At 34.2% G+C, this 20,953-nt stretch overlaps 1 protein-coding gene across 1 annotated transcript; it reads left to right on the top strand.

Moving 5' to 3' along the window:
• Nucleotides 1-4,017: 4,017 nt before the first annotated feature.
• LOC115963475 (zinc finger BED domain-containing protein RICESLEEPER 1-like) lies at nt 4,018-20,823 on the top strand. The gene is made up of 13 exons (XM_031082478.1): nt 4,018-4,033; nt 4,110-4,186; nt 10,221-12,061; nt 12,156-12,294; nt 12,389-12,478; nt 19,044-19,147; nt 19,262-19,346; nt 19,432-19,515; nt 19,654-19,755; nt 19,827-19,967; nt 20,066-20,175; nt 20,261-20,330; nt 20,411-20,823. The coding sequence occupies exons 3-13, from the start codon at nt 10,233-10,235 to the stop codon at nt 20,543-20,545; spliced, it is 2,889 nt and encodes a 962-aa protein (XP_030938338.1). The 5' UTR covers nt 4,018-4,033; nt 4,110-4,186; nt 10,221-10,232; the 3' UTR covers nt 20,546-20,823.
• The last annotated feature ends 130 nt before the right edge of the window (nt 20,824-20,953 follow it).

Below are 20,953 nucleotides of genomic sequence, written 5' to 3'. Positions count from 1 at the left end.
TTAGGGTTATTAAGAATCAAGATTATGTTGAGAGCTTGATGATTGTTTTAGTTGCTGCATAAAGAGCTTAAAGAAACACAAGTGGGAGTACTTGTAGTTGCTGTGAATCTAAGAAAGAGGTAGTCCGTGGACTCGAAGCTGTCACGTGGTCATGGTAGTAAGTTTCCTACTTGAGGTAGCAATAGGATATTAGTGGTTTAAGTCGATATTGTGTAAACTTTAATTCTTTTATAATGGATTTGTTTTACCTTGAGGATAGCTAGGTTAAATCCTCCCTAAGTTTTTTACCGGTTTGGTTTTCTTGGGTTATCATATCGTTGTGTTATTTATTTTTTGCACTGTTTCAATGATATGATCTATCTGTGTTAACCTAAATCTGAATAATTTATCTAAGTTAATCACTTGGCTAAATAACTAGGTTAATCTGTTAGTGTTTAAGGGGTCTAAAAACGTATAATGCATGAATACATTACATTGATAGTGGGTTTTAGTTAGCTTAATTGGTAAAGCCTCTAATGATAATGAGCTATTATCGGGATCGGACATCATATGTTGAAACTTTCTAAAAAAAAAAAAAAAAAAAAAAGCTCTTGATAATATAACATGTTAATTTTTTTTTTTTTGGTCGTTTGGATATAAAAAGTTATTATCAATAAACAAATTTTGAGTTGAAATATTAATAAAAAAATTGAAAAAAAAAAAAATACACAACCCTTAGGGGTCAGTACCTGGGTCCCCCCACAGAGAGAGTCGTGACCCACCTGCTACGAAAAGAGCCAGAAAAGGTCCACTTTCAACGTTAAAGCCACCCAAAACTTGCTTTGCAAATTCACAAGAGTACAAACTACAAAAGTTTTACGCATGTGTTGTTTCAATTTTTTGCTCGCATACAGGGTAGATGAGTCCGGTTAATTTTACACGCAGTACCCAAAAAGCCTTGAGATTGGTTTTATAACTTTTATCGGATTTAATCTGCTCCGAAATGCAAATGACCCCAAAAACAAGGCATATTAAGGAGTATACAGTACACACGTACGCTTTGAATTTTTAACAAATATATAGGTAAGAAATTTCCCAAACTTGACTAATATAGTTGATGGGTTCTAGTTTTCAAGATTAACTTTTGTAGACGCCAACGTGAATTTCAAATCTTAAAAAGAGTTTCCCAAGTGCTTTTGTGAACAAATGTACACCACTACCACTTATCGGATCTCATTACATCCGATTTGACCCTATCGGTTCAAGTGTGAACTCGGAGAAAATAACTAAAGCGGATCTCATTTGACCCTATTTCCTAAGTAATCGGATTTAATAAATTGCACAACACTTTTTTAATTAATTTCTTCCTTGGTGCGTTAGAGACTGAAGGTAACATTCTTCTAGATAAGTGAGCTTATCTCAGCCTCATTATTTTGAGAATTTGACTCCATAGAAACAAGGTTGTTTTTAAATTCATGTGTGAACCTGTGAGCATGTTAGAGAAGTAAACCATGTAATATTTTGATGAAAATATCATTTTGATTTCTGTATTTTGGAGTTACTTTTAATTTGTTCTATAGATTTTAGTAGTAGTCAATTTGATTCATACTAAGTTCAACTTGTAGTCAATTTGGTCTTTATCATTAAATTATAGCTTTATTTTAGCACTTTCTCAAAAAAAAAAAAAAAAAATACACACACACACACACACAAATCAAATTTACTACTCTTCAACTTTGGTAAACACAAATCAACTACTACCAAAATTATAATTTCGCCTAATATTTTTTTACACTACTCGGTCTCGTGTGAGAAAGAATAAACAAGTACTGAGAGTGAAATAGACCAAAATAGATAAAGGGTGGTACAAATTAAACATTGATATCTCTTTAATTATAGGTAACCTCGGCCTAGCTAGTGGTGGAGGTGTTACCTAGAAACACATATGCCTTTGGATTGTGGGTTGTTAGATTAAATGATTAAATTCATCATTTCCTAACAATTTAATCTTTTTGGAGATTGAGTAATTTATTCTGATATCAAAGTATGAAATTATGGGTTCAAACCTTGTCCTCATCTTACCTCCTATTTAAAAAAAATGGTCACTTAATGAGAATAGTTTAAGCTCACATGTGAAGGAAAAAAAAAATTAAATAAAATGATTAAACTTGATCCATATATAAGTGTGGCTACTAATGTTGATGCGGAGCTTTGGAATCTTAGAGCAGTCCTTAAGCCGTGCATAATTAAACCTTAATTTGCTTGCGGCAGAAATTGAAATTGATGCTTATGTAGTTCTTGGTTGGGTTAGTGATACTTATAGCAACGATTTACATCATGCATGTTCCTATCTTGGATTGCAAGAACCTGTTCAAACAAACAACATCGCTTTCGTGAGGTGAACCTATGTGCATATATGCTTCTGCTAGAAATGAATGAATTTTCAACAGGAATTAGTTGTTTTTAATAGTCCTCCTATAGATGTTTATATTTTACTTTATTATGACATTGCGGGTAAAAATGGCCAAATACCACTTTTTTAAAAATATTTTGTAATTTACCACTTTTTTTTAACTCAATTTTCTGAAAATCGAGTTTTTCATGGTACTCGAGTTCATGAAACTCGAGTACCATAAAAAATTTTTGAAATTTTTTAATCTAACTTGAATTCATGGAACTCTACTTCAAAGGCTTTAAAAAAATTTTCATGATACTTGAGTTCCATAAACTTAAGCACCATGAAAAACTCGATTTCCACAAAATCGAGTTTTAAAAAAGTGATAAATTGTTAAATATTTTACAAATCGTAGTAGATTCATACATATTTCCTTTAACAGTGATATATAGCCATTTTGACCCGACACTGTGGATAATTATTGTGAACCCTTTTATTCTAATTCTGCTTTAATTAGTTAATATATGCTACTCCTTTGTTTATCAGAAAAAAATAAAATAAAATAAGAAAGAAAGAAAAGAAAAGAAGTGACAAATAATATTTAAAATATCTTCTAAAACAGACAATTTCCTCTGATATAATTCCTTCGAATCTGAGTCTATGACAATAGGATCTAGGGTCCGCTATGAACCGGTTATTATTAATTTTTTTTAATTTTATTATTATGTTTTGGTTGAATGAGAATGAATCTACTGGTTAATTTTACACATTACACAAAAGTGGTCAGATTGGTTTTCGGATATAATCCGCTCCGAAATGCAAGTGGCTGCAAAAGTGAATATTTTTTGTCCAAAACGTGCGCTTACCAAACATGCCCAATGGGATAGTCGGTGCTGACGTGTAGGTAGTGTCCACATACTTTCTCGCCTTAGGGGGACACAGAAGATGACACGAGTCATGTGGAAAATTAATTGTAGCTCAGTTAAAGAAACCGTGTACTCTGGGGACCCACCAGGCTTTCTTTTTGAAAAGGAGGGGAAGATGACAAGGCCACTAGGGACACTGCAAATTTGTATTGATGAGTCCTATCCTACCTATATAATTTAGATCAAATTGAGTCGGATTTATTTTTAAAAGAATTATTTTGAGTAATCGGAGTGAGTCGGATATGTTGACATTTGAGTCGGATATATTGACAATTGAGCCGGATGTAATTCTTTTTTCTTTTGAAAATACCATTCAGCTTTCACTTTTTATTACTTCCTTTTCCTTTTCCTCCTTTCCTTTTCCTTTTATTTAGACGGTCAAGATCGTTTAAGAGTTTATGATGTGGAACAACTAATCCAAATAAAACAAGGAAATAAATAATAAATATTCTAGGAGTCGGAGAAGAACAACCAATACAAGTTTATTCTTTGTTTATGTCTGCAAAATAAATATATCTTTGAGAAGACAGAAGCAGAGCAAATTAAAACACGAGGCCTGTCTTCTGAAGAGCGGTGGTGTTGGTGGCAGATTGAGCGGTGACTGGTGGCGGAGACAACGTGGGAGCCCCGTATCGCCTGTCTACCGAAGGCCGTGGTGTTGCTTTCTACTCTCTATACTCATGAAAATGCAGAACACAATAGAAAAAAGTTTCTCTAAATATTGTTTCTTATGGTAAGTTTTCGACTTTTAATTTCAGATCTTAGGCGTAAAAATGTTACAATTTTAATTTTATGTTTTCTTTTTGAAGAGCGGTGGTGCTGGTGGTGGAGTGGGTGTGCCTCAAGGGAGCTCAAACAAGTTCTTGTGTTCCGTAACCAAACAAATGTAAGTTTCTTTGGTTTTTTTTTTTTTTTTCATCAAAAGTTTTCTTTTTATCTGTATCTTCATAAGCATTTTAACGCAGAAAAAAAAAAAAATATAGAAAACAGTTTCTCAAAACTCCCTCGCGTGATATTCAGTGTCTCTCACTTCCCTCTCAGTGTCTAGCGTCTTCTTCCTCCTACCGTCTCTGGCTTTCATCAACTACAGAGGTTTCTATCTTCCCAATTCAAGTCAAAGTACGACCCTTCCGTGGCTGTTGTTGGCCAAATATACGATATATTTGTTTTATTTTATTATATTTCAGGTTAATGAATATGAATTACTCTGTACTCATGTCTTTCTTCTTTTGTTCTCTTCTTTCTCCTGTATGTCTTCTAGGTTTTATTTTTGTGTTTTGCTTTTATCATTACTAAAATTTCAAAGCTTGAATTTTTACCATTAATTGGCTTAGATTTTTAAATTTAAAATTGATATTTGATATGAGTTTTAATTAATTTGTGGGCTTGGGTGATGTAAGTGCTTGTTAAAGCTCTGTTTGCCTCTATGGCAAAATACCCAGAAAGGTTTTCAATGAAAAAAGAATTTTAACCAGACTGTTTAAAGAAGAAAATAGTAATTTATGGTGTGGAGAGGCATATGTGTTTGTAAGAATTAAGAAGGAAAGGAAACGAAATTCCTTTTAAAATATGCTCAAGAAAACCCAGTCTTGAATTCTTTGATATTTTCTTTGTTCTTTGGGAAATTAATCAAGTTTTTTTTTTTTTTGGGGACACAGTAGACAAAAAATTCAAAAAGGAGAGCTAAAATTAGAGAAAGAGGATGTTTGTAAGATGTGACAAATTAAATGGGAGTTAGGCTTTTTGTTTGTTATTTTTTTTTTTGAAACTGTGCTTGCATTTCATTAATCTGAAATTGGAGTACAACAGAAAACACAGCAACAGGGACAAAAATAAACAGAACAATACAAACTCAACTTTTGGCCCTATCTAACAGCAACACTTGCCGGATCATAGGCGGCTCCACTCCTGTCCACTGCTGCGAAGAACCTGCTGCCTTAGCAAACTGAGCAAGCTCATGTGCCGCTCAGTCTTCCCTTTTCAGATATCTCACCTTCCAGATCCTAAAGGACCGAACCAGCTCCAGAGATCCTTGAATAACCATCCCAAACTCATCATTGCAGTTGCTCTCATTAAAAGCCTCAACCACCCCAGCCGAATCAGATTCCACAATGACTTGCTGAAGCTCTAACTCCATGGCCAACCTAACTCCTTCAAACACTGCAAAGGCTTCTGTAACAGCAGCACTATAATTTCCATTCAAAACTTTGCAGGCCGCAGCTACAAGCATCCCCCTACTGTCTCTAACAACCACACCCACAGTGGATCGACCCTCAAAACCCGCAGTGGCACCATCTACATTTATCTTATAAAAACCCGGAGGAGGTGCCGCCCAACCAACATTTGGGGCCTGCTGCTTAAGATGACTATACAGTATGGCATTCTTATAGTCCTCTTGAGTGCACACTGCAAGATTCCATATATGAGAGTGGGGACTGCATTTAGCCTCATGAACCGCTTGATTCCTATTAAACCAAATGGCCCACGCAGTGACAAAGAAAGTTTCAAGATCCAGAGGAGATCCAGCATCCAAAATGCATCCAAAATTTTTAAGGCTAAATCCACAAGGCACATATTCCCAGCCAACAAATTAATTGGACAATCTTGCCAATTCCACCAAACTTCCCATATCTTAGCACAATAAATTAATGCATGGCTGGTACTTTCCATTGCTTTCTCACATAGTGGACATTTGGCCCCCACCTTTACACCTCGCTTTGCTAGATTAAGCCTCGTAGGCAGCCCATCCAAGCAAGCCTTCCAAGCAAAAATTCTGATCTTGGCCGGAAGCTGGAGTTGCCACATTTTCTTCCATAGGCGAGTCCTACTATCTCCACTTGAGCTCTCACCCTCCTCAGCCTTCTCCACCACTGAAAGAGCAACATAATATGCACTTTTGACAGAAAATACGCCTCGTTTGTTCCCCATCCAGATTATACTATCTTCTGGCAAATTATAGCTGAGAGAGATGTTTAAGATGGTGTTAGCCTCAAAAGGAAGGAAGAACCTCCTGACCATGTCCACTTTCCAGTGCCTCGTTTCTTCATCAATTAGCGAAGACACCATTGGGAAATCACCAATATCTTGTGGGGGGGAGCAAACCTTGTAGGTTGTAGGAGTAGGTAGCCACTTGTCCTCCCATATATGAATCATCTTCCCATTTCCAACCCGCCACCTTATACCCCTATTAATAACCTCCAAGCTGTTATAGATGCTTTTTGTTTGTTATTAATCTTTGCATTTGGAGTTGTTGAAACTTGGAAGGAGCTATGGTTATTGTACAGTGAAGAAAGTAGTATTAAATTAAAACGAGTTTGCCCTTGTGGTGTTCGTTCATTTTTTCAGTTGTAAATATTCTTACCTTTTTTTGGTTGATGAGAAGTTTCATGGGAAAGATGTACAACAGTGGACCAAATCAGTTTATGAGATAGTGAATACGGGGCAATTTGGTCTTGCAAATTGTCATGTGACTTGCACATGTCACTAAATTGTCAAGTGACTTGCACAGTTGCACATGAGCTAACTACACGGTGGGTTACAAAGTAAGTGTATATTCACTTGGGAGTTAGTATAAAAATATAATTTAGAGGGGGTAAAGTGTAATTTTTCCCAATTTTTTTAGACTATAAGCTTATAATTATAATTTTTTTTTTTTTTTTTAATGTGATGTAGTAAGTTTTGGAGTTGGGGGTGTTTGGTTGGGTATTTTGAACAACGGTTTCAGTGTTTAAACAACATTACATGAATTTCTACATATTTTTTCACCCACATGTATTTTAAAAAAATATAAACAACGTTACTAGAACAATATTATCAAACACCCAATCTATTAGAGCTCATGCCTTTTTTCCTTTTTCTTTTTTGTTGAGAACTTAGGTCTAAGTGTGTAACAATTTTATTTTAATTTTAATTTTTTTTTTGAATTAGTGTTCCTAAGTTGTACCGCCTCTTGGAACCCAAACATAAAAGTTTTCTAGAGCATAAGTCAAAAATAAATAAAATAAAATAAAATTTGAATGTGATGTGTAAGTTTTGGAGTTGGAAGTAGGTCTAAAGTGTGTAACAATTTTAATTTTTTTGAATTAGGTTAGCAAATATGTGTGTGTTTGTTTCTCAAAAAAATAATTGGTAATTATCACATATTGATTAAAAAAGTGTATTGTGTGTAATATAACATGTCTCAACCTTCCTTAAAAGTTATTATAGTTTTTGAGTGGAGTTTGTGGTATATTTTTGTGTTAAAACTATTTTCTCTCTCCTTTGTGTGTGTGTTTGTCTGTTTCTCAAAAAAATAAAAAACTTGTATGAGACAAGTGTCAATAAAAAATAAATATGTTTTTAAAGAGCTACAGCTAAATACTCTATTTCAAATAATTTATAAATTGATTTATTTGCCCGAATTCTATTATTAGTTGAAGGAGTGTTTTTAAGTACATGTGATTGGTGCCAATTGTCCAGAACGTTGTACTTCAACTCATTGGCATTTCCAGGTGTGTCTATAACATCCAAAATTTGAATCTTCCCCCCACATTGTAACTATTATACATAAAAAAAGAAAAAAAAAGTACATGAATTGGTTTGTATTTTTAAAGGTAGCTTACTTATTTAAAAAAGAACATGTGACTAGTAATTTTAAAGGTAGCCTATCTTGTTTCTTAGAAAAAAAAAAAAAAAAAGATAGCTTATCTTTAAAAAAAGTGGCCATGAAATATTTATTGTTTAAAGATTATACAATTTATTTATTTGCTCACATTTTACTATTTTAGAAAACAAGTGGTATTAAGTACACATAATTGGTATTTTCAGGAGCACGTAAAAGTCAATCAAGCACATCCCTGACTGAAGTGTCCGAGTAGAAATCACTACCTCCAAATTTAAGGCTCTCTTTCGCACTGAGTTTAAAGGTATTTGATGATTGTTTCAATTGCATTTCTTTCTTTTCGACTGCAGGTTGATTGTTTGCAAAATGAAACTAAAAGATTAGCTTTTTGTTTGTTTTGATTTTTGACATTTTTTGTTTTGCTTTTCTTTTAGGATATTACAAATTTTATTATATCATGTCTTAAGTAATTTATTTAATATATTATTAGCGTAACACCAATGATATATATATATATATATATATTACATCATGCAATTTATGTTAGTTGGTAAGCCTTTTATAACAAAAATTGTAATCCTTTTCTTATTGATATTTTTGGGTGTTTGGGAGAACGAGAGTTTTGCACTATTCTGTTTTGGGTTCTTTTTATCTAGGGATGGCCCCACTAAAAAAATTAACTAGTATATACTAATCTATTTAAATTTGAAACTTTTTGTTAAAAAAAAATCATACATGATCCCGTCCAAAAAAAAAAAAAAAAAAATGAGCCTTAAAATTTAAAGTTAACCCAAAAAACTCAAAAATTAAAATAATCAAATCCATATTTGTGATTAGCAACCCTTCTAAACAAAGCAACCAAAAAAATAAAATCCATTTTTACTAATAAAATATAAACAAATCCCAGATAAGAAAATCTTCGCTAAGAAAGAAGCAAATAACTTGTGCATTTTAACTATTCCTTTGGCATAATGCTGTGATTATCTTTTTTAGGGATCCAAAATTAAAATTTTAAAATTTTGGGATTTGGATGTTTTCAGTGTCTAGTTCCACCTAAAAAATTGTTATGGTAGCATTTTTTATTATTATTTATTTTTTCACCATTAGCAAGATGACTTTACACTACTGCACACTCTTGGTATGATAGTTACTTTACAAATACAAAATTCTTGTTGGGGGGAGGGCTGGTTTAAGTCTTTAAGAAAAAGTTTGGAGGGGGGTGGGGGGAGGGCCGGTTTAAGTCTTTAAGAAAAAATTTTACACACATATACATCTAAATTAAGTTAGAGTAGAATTTCTATCTTGTAAAAAAAAAAAAGTGACTTTACCATTTAGTATCATTATCGATTAAATATTTTCTGTTATGTAAAAGCATTCTTAATTCCAATAATTGAATCATTGATTTAGCGAGCATGTAGTTACTTATTATTATCACTAACACTGATCTATTACTTGGACCGCAAACTTCTACGCCATTTTGGTTCCCCTGTGTTGTGATCAATTCATAAAATCATGGCTGGACCTGTAATCATATATGAAATAGCGGACAATATAAATTTAGTATTGCTTTTTTTCCAGGACCAGTTGGGACATGTCAAATGTGTCCTTCCTAAAGCTTAAAATACACACAAAAGAAGGTTATTAAAATGGCTCATTATCTACTACCAAATATTTTTACTTACTCCTAAATTAATTTTTTTTTGGTAGTGGTTTGACTGATTACGAAGTTATTTAGTTCCAATTTATTGTAATCAATAACTAATATCTTTTTTTCTCAAAAAAAAAAAAAAAAAAACTAATATCTTTCAAAGCTAAATGCGTAACTCTTTCAATTAATATTTATTTGGTTGCTTTAAACTTCATTTACAGATGCTATTTTGCATATTTATAAGAACCAATGTTACTAAACCATGTTAAGAGACCTTTATAACTCAATTAGTACTTAGTGTTTCTAACGAAGACATCTAGGGTTCAAATTTTCCTCCCATTATTGTAACTGTACAATTATTTTTTTTAAAAAAAATGGTTACTAAACTATCAGTCTATCACAGAGAAACTTACTCTTTAGAGAGTTCAACGAGGCATAACAATTTAGTTCCAACAATATTATTACTTAAATTATTTTTATGTTTTACAATTATGAAAATTTCACTATGCTTTATTTACCTATCTGCCTCTCGCTCTTTAGCTTGTCCTTCATTATTGTGACATGCAAATCTTTATTAGTACATTTTGGACATTTTAAATGTCCATCTTCTAAGCTTAAATTAGTTTAAATATGTTTGACCATTTGTTCTATTACTTTTGTATGTCTTGATAGGAAGTAAACAAAATGAAACGTCCAGAGATCTCAGCATCATATAAGGTAACTTCAGCACCCCCGAATTCTTCTAAAAAGAGAAAGTCAACATCGGATGTTTGGAACCACTTCATAAAGGAAACAGATCAAAATGGGAAGGTTCAGGCCAAATGTAAACATTGTGGGAAGTGCTTTTCAGGGTTAAGCAAAGACGGGACCACACACTTGAAAAATCACTTGAATTCCTCAAAATGTAAAAGATCACAAAAAGAAACTGGTGGTTCAGAAAATCCAACTGTCACCAATGGGAATTTTGTGTTTGATGAAGAAAGGAGTGGCTTGGATTTGGTAAGAATGATTATTAAGAATGGATATCCGTTGAATATGGTTGAGCATGAGGAATTTATAATTTTTATGAAGAATTTGCAACCAACGTTCAAACTTCCTTCACAAGACACTTTAAAGGATAAGATTCTTCGTTTCTACAGAGAAGAAAAGGAAAAACTCCGCAAACAGTTTGATAAGGTCTTGAGCTTCAGTTTAATACTTAATTTTTGGACAGATTGTGGAAAAAAAAGCAAGTATTGTTCTTTTACTTTGCAATTTATTGAAGATGGTCCAAAACTGAAGAAGAAGAATATTGCCATAAAAAATGTGGAGTACAATTATACAGGAGAAACCCTTTTTGAGATAGTAAAAGGTGTGCTTCTGGAGTGGAACATTGACAAGAAATTGGCTTCTATAACCGTTGAAAGTTCTTATGCAAATAATCAAATGGTAAAAATCTTAGATAGATGGCTTGGTGATCAAGGTAATTGCAATCCTTTCAGAAAGCAAATATTTCACATCCCTTGCATTACACATGTAATAAATCTCCTTGTTAAGGTTGGATTGGATGAGATAGATTATATTCTTCATAAGATAAGGAAGGATATCAAATACATGAGTGTAACAACAATTGGAAAACAAAAGTTTGAAGAGGTTGTAAAGAAATTAAATTTAGGAGGCAAGGACATTACTTCAGAAGGTGTTCCTGTAAGGTGGGATTCCACCTTTTTCATGCTTCGAATTGCATTGGAGTTAAGAAGGCAGGGGGACGCATTTGTTGACCAACAGAGTAGTGATTGTGTCTTCCCTATGAATTTATCTGTGGAGGAATGGGATAAGGCAAAAGTCGCGCACAAATGTTTGACTGTTTTCTATGATGCCATATGCAGTTTTTTTGGAAGCAAATGTCTTAGTACAAATGTGTATTTTTGTAAGATTTTTGATATTTATGGTAGTTTGAATCAATGGCAAGGAAGTGACATTACATATAAGATGATACAGAAATTGGATTGCTACTTTGAAGACATATGTTATGTTTGCGCAATTGTAGCAGTTTTTGACCCACGAACAAAATTGGACTTTGTGGAGGACTTTGAGGACACTTCCGAGCATCGGATAACGCTTGGCTATATGTTTGATTTATATGCCGAAAACCTTACGAGTCAGAGGTCATCTTCTTCCTTCATTAATAATGATAATAGCTCTTCCTCAGATGGTGATGATCCTTGCAATATACTAGATTATTGGAAAAAATCGAAAAGACAGAGAACAGAACTCGAAAAATATTTACAAGGGCCTCTTCAACCTGATGAAGAATTTGACATACTGGGTTGGTGGCATACCAAGAGTCAAGATTCTCCAACTCTTTGGACGATGGCTCGTGATATCTTGGCAATTCCAATGTCAACCTCTACATCAAATTCTGCTTTCTGTATTGAAACAATGACACTCGATCCAATCTTCAATGATTTGGATCCTGACATTATAGAGGCATTGTTTTGTGGGAAGGACTGGTTGGACAATCTTATAAGGATGTAAGTACGATTTTCATTCATTAAGAATTTAAATTCCTTTTATATATGCCTTCTATGCATTCCTTAACTCCCATTTCATTCTATTTAACTTCAGCACATCTAACAAGGACAATGACCGCTCTATTGCCAATCCAATACCCATGCTTGAAAATCCTGGTTCAACTTCCGGTCCCGAGCCACTTCAAACTGGTGATACTTTACATGTTTGGTCGGGGACTTTGGAACCTCAAGAGGCACAATCTCAATCTATCATTTGATTCACTCTCTATATTTCTCTATATTTCATTTAAGAAATGATGTTTGTGTTGGCACTGCTTCCACTTGCAGAAACACGATCTCTCTAATGTTGACAAGGAACTCATGCTTGCAAATTGTAGTGCAACTTTGTGTCCTGAGCCAATTCCACTTCCAACTAAGGTATAGTGAAATAGAGTAATGCTACAGGTATAAACTATCTTACAATATTTTTACAAAATGTTGATGTAGCCAACCTCTTATTGATTTTCATCTAGGTCCATTATTAATATCACTTTTTCATTTATCAATAATCACTCATTACATTAACAGTTTGTAAAATTTTCTATAAAATAGTTTATATCTTTAGCATTATTCAATGAAATATACCCCATTTAAGGTACAAATGAAATATGCAAAATTGTAAGGCATAAACTTTAAACTAAATGAAAATTACGTGGTTGTCAAATCCGGGTTGTTCTAATATTGTCGAAGCCGTGTGGAATAGGTGTGAAAACGAATCTTTGGAAGGGATTGTAGGTAGAGTTGAAAAATGTGGTAGGGATTTGAGTTGGTTGGATAAAAATGTGTATGGGAATGTAAGAAGGGAGTTGGAAAAATTGAAAAAACTTCTACCTAAGGCCGAGGAGGAGGCCATTCTAAGGGGTGACAATACTAGGGTTAGAGAATTAAAAAAAGAAATTGAAGAGTGGCGTGATAAGGAGGCTACAATGTGGGCACAAAAATCAAGAATTTTATGGGCAAGACAAGGGGATAAAAATTTGAGGTACTTTCATAGTTGTGCCACGAAAAGATACCGGAAAAATTTGATTGAAGGCATGAGAGATGAAGAGGGTTCATGGGAAACCAACCCGGAAGACTTTACAGAAATTCTTGTAAGCTACTACCACTCACTATTCAATTCTATGGGTCATTTGGAGTCTTCACAAGTGTGGGGGTGTGTGCTTAGGGTGATTACTGATGAGATGAATGTCCTTTTAAGCCAAAAATTTGAAGCACATGAAGTAGAAGTGGCTTTGCAACAAATGGCTCCCCTTAAAGCTCCTGGTCTAGACGGAATGCCACCTTTATTCTACCAACACTTTTGGGGAACAGTTAGTCATGATGCTACCACCTCCATCCTCATGTGGCTAAACTCAGGTACTTTGCCCCAATCTATTAATCATACTTTTATCACATTGATCCCCAAAACACACTCCCCTGAATATGCCCACCAATTTCACCCTATTAGCTTGTGTAACGTGTTGTATAAAATTTTTTTTAAAGTTTTAGCTAACCGTTTAAAAAAAGTTTTACCTTCAATCATCACAGAACACCAATCTGCCTTTACCAAAGATAGACTTATCTCTGATAATATAATGGTGGCATTTGAGACTTTACATTGTTTGCAACGATATAAATCTGGCTTGCATGGTTATATGACAGTTAAACTTGATATGAGTAAGATATATGATAGGGTGGAATAACCTTTTTTGGAAGGCATAATGAGGAGGATGGGGTTCAATAAAGGATGGATAAATCTGATTATGTTGTGTAAAAACTATTACTTACTCAATGTTGGTGAATGGAGAACCTTGTGGAATGATTCACCCTACAAGGGGTATTAGGTAAGGCGACCCCATTTCCCCTTTTCTTTTTTTGCTTTGCACTAAAGGGTTGAATGGGTTGCTCAAAAAAGCAGAAGGGAATGGGGATATTCATGGTTTCTCCCTTTGTAGAAGAGGCCCAAAACTAACACATTTGCTTTATGCAAATGATAGTCTCCTTTTTTGCAGGGCAACAATGGAGGAATGTGGCAAAGTATTGGAGATGTTGAATGCCTATGAAGTTACTTCCGGTTAAAAAATAAATGGAAGCAAGACAGCACTGTTCTTCAGCAAAGCAACTGATGGAGCTTTAAAGGAGCAAATTAAAGAGGCGTGGGGTGTACCAGAAATTATGCAATATGAGAAATACTTGGGTCTCCTATCTTTTGTGGGGAAAAGGAAAAAAGCAAGCTTCAATTACATTAAGGAGTGGGTGTGGAGAAAACTTCAAGGATGGGAAGGGAAGTTACTTTCACATGCCGGTAGGGAGGTATTGATAAAATCAGTCATCCAAGCCATCCCTACATACACCATGGGGTGCTTCAAAATTCCAATAGGTCTATGCAATGAGATTGAGACCATGATTAAAAAATTTTGGTGGGGACAACGAGGAGATCGTAGGAAGATCCATTGGGTTAAGTGGGATTACTTGACTAAGGCCAAAGGAGTGGGTGGCATGGGCTTTAGAGATTTAGCAAAATTCAATGACTCCTTACTAGCAAAGCAAGCTTGGCGGCTTTTGCATAATCATAACTCCCTATTCTACAAAGTGTTCAAGGCTCAGTTTTTTCCAAATTCAACCATTATGGAGGCCAAGGATTCAAGGATGGGATCATATGCTTGGAGGAGTATACTTATAGGGAGGGATGTTATTCAAAGGGGGGCTAGGTGGGAGTTGGTGATGGAGAAAAAATCAGAATTTGGCAAGATCATTGGCTGTCAAGAAAGCACCCTCCACATGTATTATCCTTTCCCTTGACAGAATTTGAGAATTCTAAAGTGGATATCCTTATCGACCCAAGTAGGAGGCTGTGGAATGATGAGATGTTATACAGACTGTTTAATACGGAGGAAGCAAAGCTGATCAAGACTATTCCTTTAAGCAGTGAAGCTTCAGAGGATGTTCTGTTTTGGCCTCACTCGAGCAATGGCCAATATAGTTGCAAGACCGGATATAGATTTTTAAAAATGAAAGAAGAGTTGTCTGCTAAACCACAAGTATCCACAAATGACGAGAAGCAGCTGTGGAATGGAGTTTGGTCAATGCGAGTTCCTCCCAAGGTGAAAACGCTGTTATGGCGTGCATGCCGTGAAGCTATGCCGACGAAGAGTGCACTGTTCTGTCGAACCATCTCAATGGATTCTTTATGTGTTAGATGCCACGCCCATTCTGAAGATTCAATGCACGCCCTGTGGTCTTGCCCAGAGTTAGATTCAGTGTGGTCGAATATGGAGCTATGGAGCTTCCGGTTTTCAGTTCAGTTCGTGACTTTCAAAGAGCTGTTATCGTGGTTAATAAAAAACAACCATCAAATAGAGCTCTTCGCAGTTACAGCTTGGATAATCTGGAACCAGCGGAATCGGGTTCGCCTCAACCAACCAGCGGACTCACTTCACCAAATTCCTAACATCTAGAAGTCTTGGTTAGCTGAATACCATGCTCGACAAGTGCCTACTGCTACTCCAGTGCAGCAGATTCGTCGTACCAGAATTCATTGGAAGCCACCACCATTGGAGCTATTCAAAATTAATTTCGATGGTGCCGTCTTCCCACATGATAAAAAGTCTGGCATTGGAGTTGTTATAACAGATCACCAAGGATCAGTGATTGCATCATGCTCAAAACCGGTACACCAGGAGTTATGCAGTGAGGATATTGAGGCAAAAGCTGTGGCCTGGGCTCTTTTGTTTGCTTTGGAAGTGGGGGTGAAACGGGTTGTACTAGAGGGTGACTCCTTGACTGTTATTAAAGGGTTAATGGAGGAAGAAAGGCTGCTAATACCAATGGGTTTGCTCATTGAGGAGGCCATACAGTTATCTCAACATTTTGAAGAATTACATTACTCTCATGCTAAGAGGGATTGTATCGTTTTAGCTCATAATCTAGCTAGACATGCCGTTGGCATTCCAGATTTGTTAGTTTGGATGGAAGATATTCCCCCACAATTTCATGATGTACTTCAAGCCGATTTATTAGGCTTATTTGAATAAAAGTTTTTTACATGGTTTCCTCAAAAAAAAAAAAAAAAAAAAAATGAAAATTACGTTAAACTTTCCTAATAAAAAAAATGATAGGATTGTGATATTAATTAAAACCTTATATCCTTTATGAGCATTTTTTTCTCCTTAATACTTTTCACGTCAACAATATTCCTTTTAATTTATTATGGAAACAAAAAAAAAAAAAAAAATTATTAGGAAAGAAAAATGTAAAGAAAATTCCTATTGTATGTATTAGGAAAGAAAAATGAAAAGAAAAATGTATTGTTCCTATTGTAATCAATTCATAAAAAAGATCTCTCTAATATATTGGACACACTCATATACCATTCAGAACACTCATTTATTAGACAAGCTGATTCTCAAAAAAAAAAAAAAAAATTACACAAGCTTTAGGTAATTTTCATTTGAGTAAACATTCGGTCAGTGGTGTAAAACCAGTGTTTTATGCCAGCCAATAGGAGGCTGCCACATCATCTCTCCTTTAATATTTTTTTCTCTCTCATTCTATTCACTCCCTTGCTCTTTCTGAACATCTCTCTGTCCCTCACTCTCTCTGAACTCTTTCTCTGTTTCTCAATCTCTAACTCAAGCTTCTCAGTTCGACTTGTCGTGGAGCTCGGTGGCGTCGAAGAAGATGAGGAGGTAGTAGTGTCTTGGGGTTTTTGTGGAGGTGAGGTAGCAAGAGACGGAGTGGTCGTCGAGGTGGATTATGCCAATTTTGGATCGGGATTGGAGCTCTGAGACTCGGTCCGAGTCGAAGGAGCTGGTTGAGGTTGAGATGAGAAGAAGGGAAATGAGGAGAAGGAGGGGGAGAGAGTGGGAGTCATGGTTTTGGGTTTTTTGGGGTTACAGAGAGAATGAGTTTGGTTTGTTTTTGTTTTGGATCTTTGGATTTTTGTTGTGTGGCTTGATGATGGTGATTGGATCTTTGGATTTTTGCATGGGTATGTGAATTTCATTGATGGTAGCTTGGTTGAATGGGATAGTGGCTGGGTTGTTGTGTGGCTTGATGATGGTGGTTGGGTGGTTGGATGATGGTGGCTGTATGGGTTGTCTTGGGTTTGTGAGAGAGGTGAGAGTCTGAGGTGGAGGTTTGGGCAAGCAAAGATGGAAGAGGGAGGAAGCTTTTGTCTGAGGGCTGTGGGTCTTTCTTAATTCGGTCTCTGTTCCAGTATGTTTCCAAGCTCCACGCACAACTCCGGCGAACTCGGTGTGTGGTGTGGTGGAGGTTCGGGCAAGCTTCGGTTTGAGGGTTGTTGGGCTTCTTTCTCAATTTGGTCTTTGTTTGGACTCCTTAGAGAGGGATTTAAGTAAGTGAGTTAGAGACTGAGAAACAGAGAGAGAGAGTTAGAGACTTGAGTTAGAGAGAGTGAGGGACAGAGAGATGTTTAGAAAGAGGGAGTGAATAGAATGAGAGAGAAAAAAAAAATACTAAAAGAGATGACGTGGCAGTCTCCTATTAACCGGCGTAAAACACTAGTTTTACTCTACAGCGCCTGACTGAATGTTTACTCTTTTCATTTAAACCTAATGATTTCAAATAATTTCTTTTTTTTTTTTTTTTTTTTTTTTGAGAAAAAGGTAAGCGAAATTTTATTAAAGAATTAAACATCAAATAATTTCATTTAAACCATATAGATTCAAATAGTTTTTATTACCCCTAATAGTTTTATCTTTCATATACTTTTATTTAGACCTTTCTAAAGTTTTGGACATGTGTCATTTAAATGTTATACTTTCAAAATATTTCCTTTAAACCTTCAAATTTGAAATAAAATTCAGTTAAATTAAAGCAGATGGTCACATAATTCTTAATGATGGGTTAACATAATTTGTGATAGATTTTTTAAATAAAACCTTTTTTTTAAAAAAAAATTGATGTTTAAATGAAACATTTTGAAAGTTTAAGGTTTAGATTAAACATATTCAACACTCATAAGTTTTATAATTTTTACCTATATTTTTTATATTGAGGTGTTTAGTCCCATAGCAGCAAATTCTTTTGCTATTAACTATTTGAATGCAAGCATATTAGAATTGAACAAATAACTGTCACGAACCTCATAGTTGACCAGAATTACTTACTATCATTTATAAGGAGAACTGAGATTTGGATCCCCTTATAGTTGAGTAGAAGCAGTCTTTTTAGTTAATCTTGCATTAAGCCATTAAAGACATTGCAATCTTTAAGAATGATATTGTTTTCAAGTTTAGCAATGTAGTAAGGGAACGTACTTTACATACCAATGACCTAGATCAAAATGATATTGTAGATGTTAAAAAAGAAGTGAAGATAGTATCTCAATCTATAATCCAAGTCACAATGGATCAAGATAATACAATACTTATTAAAAAAGAATCTAAGATAAAGTCTACATCTTCAATACAAGACAAAATGAACCAAAATGATATAGTACACATTAAAAAGGAATCCAAGACAGTGTCACCATCTCCAATCCAAGACACATTGGAGAGAGACCACAATGTTCACATTGTTGGGCTAACCCAATCCAATCAAATACCTGGCAACAAAACACTCCTCTCACAACATGGTAAGTGATATATACTATTTGTTATTTATTTATTTGAAATGTGTTTAGAATGTTTTTAGCTACACGATTTTTTTTTTTTTTGGGTTATTTATTGCATAGGATATGGATTTGCTACAATTAACTTTCCCTTATGACGATCAAATTAGTGCATCATGTGTTACGCCTTCTGGTAAGCCTAAACTTACTAGATTGCTAAAACATAACTCAATTGTCACATTACAAGCTATAGTTTCAAATTTGTAAAAGTGGAAAAAATAAAAATAAAAAATACGTTGTAGATGAGTCCATTGATGTGTACATTAATATATAGGCATGCAAATACAACATATTTATATATGTTAATTTTTATATACTATAATTTTTTAGGAATTTGGACTGGTTGATGAGGAGATTATGAATGTGTTCGAACCATATACTGAAATTGAGAAGATCATATGTAATTACATTTTCAATGAGGATTTAGATGGGAGGTTTGTCTCTTTTTTCTGTCTTTTTTTATTTTTTTATTTTTTATTTATAGAAGTTAATATTAATGAATTTATTGGATAAGATCTAACTTAATAACATCAATGAATAATGTTTAGGGAAGTTCTTGTTGACATGAAATATGAGTTTGGTGAACGTGCGGCTTTCAATGCCTTGCTCCCTAACCAATGGATAACTGATGAGGTTAGTGTATGAAATTTAAATACATTTTTATATATTTGTGTTTTTTTAATTATACACTAATTATAACAATTATGTTGTATTTTAGATTATTAACTTGGTCATTTGCAAAATGACGAAAGAGAAAAGGTTTTCAAAAATACATGTATGGTATTTGCCAACGCGTTTTTCAGTAAGTTGCGTTATATTTTAGGTTGTGCTTATATTGTTTAATTAATACATTTTTTTTTCTTTTTTATATGTTTTGGGTTGTTCTTATAGTGTTTAATTAATACCTTAATTTTTTTTTTCTTTTTATATATGTTTGTAGCAAAGAATGATGTATGAAGATGGCAATCCCACACTTTCATGGTTTAAAAAGTCATTTAGGGACAATGACAAATATATGTCAAAATTGGTGAATTGTAAACAGGTAATTTTACTTAACACACATATGTATATTACACTAATACATGCTAATACATTGTTCATTTGTACTTGTAGATTTTTATCCCTATGAATGACAATGATAGTCACTGGTACTTATGTGTTGTTGAATTAAGACCAAATAAATGTATATATATATTGGACTCTTTGCCAAGCACAACTAAGCAAGACATTCGAACAAAAGACGTGAAAACTGTGGTATTGTGTCTTTATCTTTCTACTCAATAATAATTTTGTTATTTGATTTTGTTAAGTTTTGTACTAAAGATTTGTGTTGAATTTCAACTTTGCAATAGGTAACAGGCTTTGATAAGTTATTGAGTTATTTGGAGAAAGACAAATATACTGATAGTATAACCAAATTTGCATTGAAGTCACCCGCCTCAAATCCTAGACAAAATAATGGGCAAGTGTTAATTATACTAGTATATATGGATAAGTGTTGTGGGCATGTTTCAAATTTTACAATTTTAACCTTTTTCATATTTCAGGTATGATTGTGGCATGTATGTTATTAAACACATATGTACAAATATTTTCAACTCCCATTTGCCCTTTCTGGTAATATATTTCTTGGAAGTAATTACAAGTTTTCACATAATTTGTTTAAACTTCTTAATTACATGTCTAATTATTTGTAGGAGGGCGAGTCGGAACGTTTTCGATATAAGTTGGCATCAAATCTAGTGCTTTCAAAGGATAATGAACAACGTTCCAATATTATTGGAAGGGCTAAAAAAATTCCACTGAAGGATTACTTTCTGTCACTCAAATGACAGTGATTTGTATAAAAGAATGAATGGGAGACTGAAATTTTACCTTTTATGATCACAAATGTATGTGTTCTGCGCATGCATTCTGCTTCAGTCTTGAGGCACTCATTCTTTTTAAAGTCGCGTTGTTGAAAATTTGATTTGTGACAAGAATTGGAAAATAAATTTGTAGGATACAACCAATTATGCAAGATATATATCCTTCTCCTCCTCTCCCTCTCTGCATCTCTCGTTTGTAATCTATTCACTGGATGTGGAGTAGAATTTGATGATAACAGTTCATTTTGGATGCAAACTATAGAAGGTGCTTTATAGTGCAAGAAAGTAGAAAGTATTCAAATTGATTATTAGGCAGTGTTTTATGAAGTGATCTGATCACTTGGAACTGAAGTATAAATAGAGCATCATACG

The sequence above is a fragment of the Quercus lobata genome, chromosome 10 (assembly GCF_001633185.2).
Source record: "Quercus lobata isolate SW786 chromosome 10, ValleyOak3.0 Primary Assembly, whole genome shotgun sequence".
Taxonomy (NCBI): domain Eukaryota; kingdom Viridiplantae; phylum Streptophyta; class Magnoliopsida; order Fagales; family Fagaceae; genus Quercus; species Quercus lobata.
The sequence above is the reverse complement of the archived record's forward strand: the minus strand, read 5'-3'. Positions and strand labels throughout refer to the sequence as shown.

Excerpts from the sequence above, each read along its gene's own strand:
- LOC115963475 (XM_031082478.1), top strand. The coding sequence starts at position 10,233 with ATGAAACGTCCAGAGATCTCAGCATCATATAAGGTAACTTCAGCACCC. Across the intron at positions 12,479-19,043 it reads CAATTCCACTTCCAACTAAG|GAATTTGGACTGGTTGATGA; the intron begins GTATAGTGAAAT and ends ATAATTTTTTAG. Across the intron at positions 19,756-19,826 it reads AATTGGTGAATTGTAAACAG|ATTTTTATCCCTATGAATGA; the intron begins GTAATTTTACTT and ends TTGTACTTGTAG.